Source organism: Monomorium pharaonis, chromosome 5, assembly GCF_013373865.1.
Source record: "Monomorium pharaonis isolate MP-MQ-018 chromosome 5, ASM1337386v2, whole genome shotgun sequence".
Classification (NCBI taxonomy): Eukaryota; Metazoa; Arthropoda; class Insecta; order Hymenoptera; family Formicidae; genus Monomorium; species Monomorium pharaonis.
In genome coordinates this window covers 13,383,109-13,388,358 of record NC_050471.1, presented here as the reverse complement: position 1 = coordinate 13,388,358, position 5,250 = coordinate 13,383,109, and the positions used below count along the sequence as shown (strand labels likewise).

The 5,250-nt window shown below is 45.9% G+C and overlaps 1 protein-coding gene across 1 annotated transcript; it reads left to right on the top strand.

Moving 5' to 3' along the window:
• Positions 1–2,927: 2,927 nt before the first annotated feature.
• On the top strand, positions 2,928–3,737 carry LOC118645742. Its single transcript, XM_036287448.1, has one exon. It carries the CDS (start codon positions 2,928–2,930, stop codon positions 3,735–3,737), a length of 810 nt encoding a protein of 269 aa, XP_036143341.1.
• The last annotated feature ends 1,513 nt before the right edge of the window (positions 3,738–5,250 follow it).

Genomic DNA, 5,250 nt, shown 5'->3' with positions numbered 1-5,250 from the left:
CCGTTCGGCTAATAACAATCTTAATTGCTTTATTAAAAATAATCATTAATAAGTCCAGAAAAGGTCGTCACCGTCGATGCACCCAGGTCTACAGAGCTTGAACTTGCTGCAACTAGCAGCAAGAAATCGCTTTCGGGTCGCCTAAAAACGTTAAAGATTAATTAGATATAGTTGCGAACACGCTCTGGAGCACGCGGTGGCTTCGTGCTCGAGAGCGGACAACGGTATGCGCGCAAAAATTATATTGAGAAACTCGAATCAGGAATGTACTCGATTAAAAGACGCGGGTGGTAGGTTCATGTCGTGCAAATAAAAATTATAAATAAACACTTAAGGAAGTACCCAATGAGCGTAAAACCAAACACATTAACAAAGTAATTAACAAAATAGATGATAGATGATCGGTGATTTATCACTAGAATTTCCGAGCCCTTCATTCCCTTCAACTCTCCTCGTGCATTAGTTCACCGAGTAGGCTCGTGCCTCAAGTTTATCTTTTATTCCCTGTAGACGGTGCGGGAAGAGAGGTGAGCGCTTTTTTGCGTCCTCCCAGGTTGCGTACTCCAATCCCTCCTGAGTAAACGCTCCAAGAAGGGGGAGAGGAGGGAAAAAAGAGGAAGACAAACATCGAGAAACAAGTGAAAAAAAGACGGAAACAAAAGAAACAGAAAGAAAGTAGTAGAGAAGAAAGAAAGGCACAGAAAGAAAGAAAGAAAAAGAAAAAAAGAAAGGAGAGAGAGAGGAACGAGATAGGATTTAGGGAGGGAGTACTCCTTTTGTCTGTCTGTCTGTCTCTCTATACTCTGCGAAAGAGAAAGAGATAGAGACAAGAGAGAAAGCGGAGAGAAAGCGAGAGAAAGAGAGCGAACGCGAGAAAGGAAAGGAGGCGCAAGTAGAGAACGAGAGAAGAGAAAGAGGAGAAAGAGAGAGAAGAGAGAAGAAGAGAGAATAGAACGAGAGAAGAGAGAAGGCAGAGAGGAGAAAGCGAGAAAGCAAAGAGGCGAGAGAGATGGAAGAGAGAGCAAGCAGAGGAAGCGAGAGAAGAGAGAGAGAGAGAGAGAGAGAGAGGAGAGAGAGAGAGAGCAGAGAGCGAAGAAGAGAGAGAGAGAGAGCGAGGAGAGAGAGAGAGAGGAGAGAGAGAGAGAGGAGCGGCGACGAGGAGCAGAAGAGAGAGAGAGAAGAGAGATGAGCGAGAGAGGAGCGAGAGAGAAGAGAGCGAGAGAGGAGAGTGAGAAGAGGGAGAGAGAGAGAGACGAGGAGAAGAGAGAGAGAGAGAGAGAGAGAGAGAGAGAGAGAGAGGAGAGATGAGAGACGAGAGAGAGAGAGAGAGAGAGAGAGAGCGAGAGAGAGAGAGAGAGAGAGAGAGAGAGCGAGAGAGAGAGGAGAGAGAGAGAGCGAGAGAGAGAGAGAGAGAGGGCCGAGGAGGGGATGAGGAGAGAGAGGAGAGAGAGAGAGAGAGAGAGAGAGAGAGAGGAGAGAGAGAGAGAGAGAGAGAGAGAGAGAGAGGAGAGAGAGAGGAGAGAGAGAGACGAGAGAGAGTAGCGGGAGAGAGGGAGAAGAGAGAGCGAGAGAGAGAGAGAGGAGAGCGAGAGAGAGCGAGAGAGAGAGAGAGAGAGAGAGAGAGAGGAGAGAGAGAGAGAGAGAGAGATAGAGAGAGAGATGAGAGAGAGCTAGCAGAGAGGCGAGAGAGAGAGAGAGCGAGAGGAGAGAGAGAGAGAGTAGAGCGAGAGAAGGAGAGCGAGAGAGAGAGAGAGAGAGAGAGAAGGAGCGGAGAGAGAGAAGCTAGAGCAGCGAGATAAGAGAGAGCGAGCTAGTATCTGAGATAGAGAGATCGAGAGCGAGGATTAGCGATAAGCGATATAGAGAGAGAAGATCGAGGCGAGATCCTCTCTAGATCTATAGCTCTCTCTCTCTCGCTTCTTATCTACTCTCTCTCTCTCTCTCTCTCTCTCTCTCTCTCTCTCTCTCTCTCTCTCTCTCCTCTCTCCTCTCTCTCTCTCTACTCTCTCTCTGTCTCTCTCTGCTCTCTCCTCTCTCTCTCTCTCTCTCTCTCTCTCTGCGGTGAGTACAGCGTGTGGACGCACTTTTCTTCGCTCTGTAATTTTGCGCTTTTACTGCTGGTTCTTGCTCTTCGGGGCTTTCTTTTTGCAGTTACACGGTCAAGGGCTCACTTTCTTGACACTTTCCTCTTATGGTGAGTGTCCACTCATCTTTATTACACACACTACATTAAAATTTCTGATTCGGACGCACCGTTATACTTTGGAGTACGTCTTCTGTCCTGTCATCTTCATTGGCTATCTCTCTTTTGCGCACGCGCCACCTCCGCCTGCTGCCTCTCTCTGTGCCTCATCGTGCTGCCGGGTCTCTGCCTTGCCTCCGCGGCGTGTTCTCTGCGTGATCTATGTGTCTACTGGGTGTTCAGTTTAAATTTTAATCGTTAAATTAATGACAGCGCAGTGTTAACCGTGACTGACAGTATCTGTTTTCTACTTGTGATTGACACGCTTATCATTCCAAGTGTTAGCTGTGAAATTACTGAGTGGCTTATCTATTTTTGTAAATATACCGTGCGCTTTATATCTGCCTATTTCTCATTGTTTCTTCGCCTATCTGTGTGGATTTAGGTTTAGTTTTACACACTGTGACTGCTTTCTATCACGTCGTCTAGTACATAGTGTTTTCGGGTCATATTCAGTGCTTATTGAATCTAACTTATGTCACCCGTGTGCGCCAAATGTAAGAAGGCGATTGCGACCGCGCTAGTTGAGTGTGCATGTAAGCGAACGTTCCATCCTGGTTGTATTAAATCATACTCTGTTACTAAGTATGCCGATGCGTGTTGCAAGTCGCTCTCTTCATCTCTAAGCCTTCCTCTTACTCCTGTGGCTGACAACAATACATCTTTCATTTTCAATTCTGCCGGTATGTCTGCGTCCGCGAGTGACGACTCTCGATCGCTACCGCGGTCGCAGGCGGTAGCGGAGACTCCTGTGTCTAATGCTTCCATCGGGGAGCTATTGCTTAAATTGAGCGATCAGCTAAGGGAGTCAGAGGCTAGGTTCACTGTTTTTGCGGGTGAGCAGCGACGCACTAATTGCGAATTAAACGATAAATTAAATCTGCTTAATAGCATAGCGAGTAATGTAGAGCGTAATAGTCAGCGGATTGCTGCGTTGGAGCATCAATGTACTGCTCTTGCAAATGAAGTACGCAACCTGAAGTCTGAGCATAGACCTGTATCTGATCAATCTGATAATTCGCTCATTCTTTCTGGTGTCCCAGCTACAATGCCCATCACTCCAATGGCCTGCGCTCGCAACATGTTTACGGCCCTTGAAATTCCTGAACTGTCGTGCCATATCTTAGACGCAAGAATCATTCGCAAGACTCAATCCGCGATAGCTAGCGATCGACCGTTGCCTGTTTCCGTAACCGACTCAATTATTGTTACTTTGACCTCGCGTGCGGCTCGTGATACTGTCATAACCAAGAAGCGTGTAAGACGTGCGCTTCTTCAGAGGGAAATTTGCGGCAATGACTCCGATCGTGGTGTTTACGTGAATGAGCTTCTCCCTAAGAATACCTATGAGTTGCTTAAGATTACTAAAAGTATTGCCAAAGAAAAATCTTACAAGTATGTTTGGGTTAGGGACGGCCATATTCGCGTTAGGCGTTCCGACGGTGAGCCGATCGTTCACATCGAATCTGAAACTGATTTGGATAGGCTCATTTGACGTGCGCATCCCGTTCGCTCTTTGGCACCTGTCTTGTGTGGCGGCATGGATCCCAAGCATCAGTTACGCATCGCTCAATTTAACGCAAATTCCCTTCGCGGCCATATCGATTTTATTCGATTACATTTCAGTGGTAACTCATATCATCTTATCTCAGTTTCTGAAACTTGGCTTAACGCAAGCATTTCCGATGATCTTGTTGCCATTGATGGTTACTTCCTAATACGCAACGATTGTATTGGCCGGATGGGTGGCGGTGTTGCTTGCTATGTCCATAAATCGCTTGGAGCTTCCATTGTTGCCATGTCTGACGGTGGTCATGTAAATGATCCTGAGTATTTAATTATCGACATCCGCTTACCGCATAATGATTCTGTCTTGTTCGCATCTATTTACAGGAGACCTAAAGGCTGCTTCCTTCATGACTTTGTTGCATCGCTTACCAGCTTCTCTCATTTGTATAAAAATATAATTATTGGTGGCGACCTGAATTGTAATCTATTGACTAACCAAGTGGAAGCATCTTATCTACGTGATCTTATGTATAGCCTGTCTCTTTATATTGTTCACTCTGATGCCACTTTTCACACGGCTACTTCCGACTCTTGGCTTGATGTCTTGATTGTCAATGACCGAGATAAAATATTATCCTTTTCTAAATCATCTTGTCTCTTTATTGCGGGCCATGATCTTCTTTCTCTCTCGTTCTCTATCAGGACTTTTATCAGCACTGAGCGCTGTATTCTGCGGCGCTGTTATAGACGCATTGTTAATTTAGAGTTCCTGGAGCTCCTCAGTGCCAACGCTGAGAATGTTTCTGCTACTCTTAATATTTTGTCTGACAATGCTATTGTTAACGAATCATGTGCAATGCTATCTAATGTACTTTGTAATGCGCTCGACGTATGTGCACCCGCCCGCGCTTTCGTGTTCAGGAGGCCACCGGCGCGATGGCTGACTGATGACTTGAAGTGTCGTCTTCGCGCTCGCAACAGTATGTATAAGCAAGCTAAGAGTTCAGGCAGTCTGCTTGGTTACTTGAGATACAGACATTTTAAAAATCAGCTAAACTCCGATATTAAACGTGCAAAGAGTGAATTCCTTGCTGACTCTCTCGATAATATTGATGATCCGGCTAAGTTGTGGAGAGAGCTTGCCCGTCTCGGTCGTGTAAAGTCCACTTTGGTTTCCCCTCTTCATTTCTTTACCTTATCCCAGTTAAATTCGTACTATGTCTCTGTCTCTTTCGATCTGCCATTGAGTCATTCTGACTTCAGCTCAGCCATTTTATCCTTTACCTGTCCACCTACACGCCCAGAGTTTTCGTTTTCTCCTATCACTTCTAGTATGATTTACAAGCTCATTGTTGCCAGCCCCCTTCACTTTTATGCTTCTGGTGTTGACGGCATTCCTCCTTTTATACTACGCATTGCTTGGCCGTGTATCTCGTCCTGGCTTACTGAGCTTTTCAACAAATCATTGAAATTCTCTTCTTTTCCAACTGCTTGGAAGC

Coding starts and splice junctions, on each gene's coding strand:
- LOC118645742 (XM_036287448.1), top strand. CDS start 2,928: ATGTCTGCGTCCGCGAGTGACGACTCTCGATCGCTACCGCGGTCGCAG.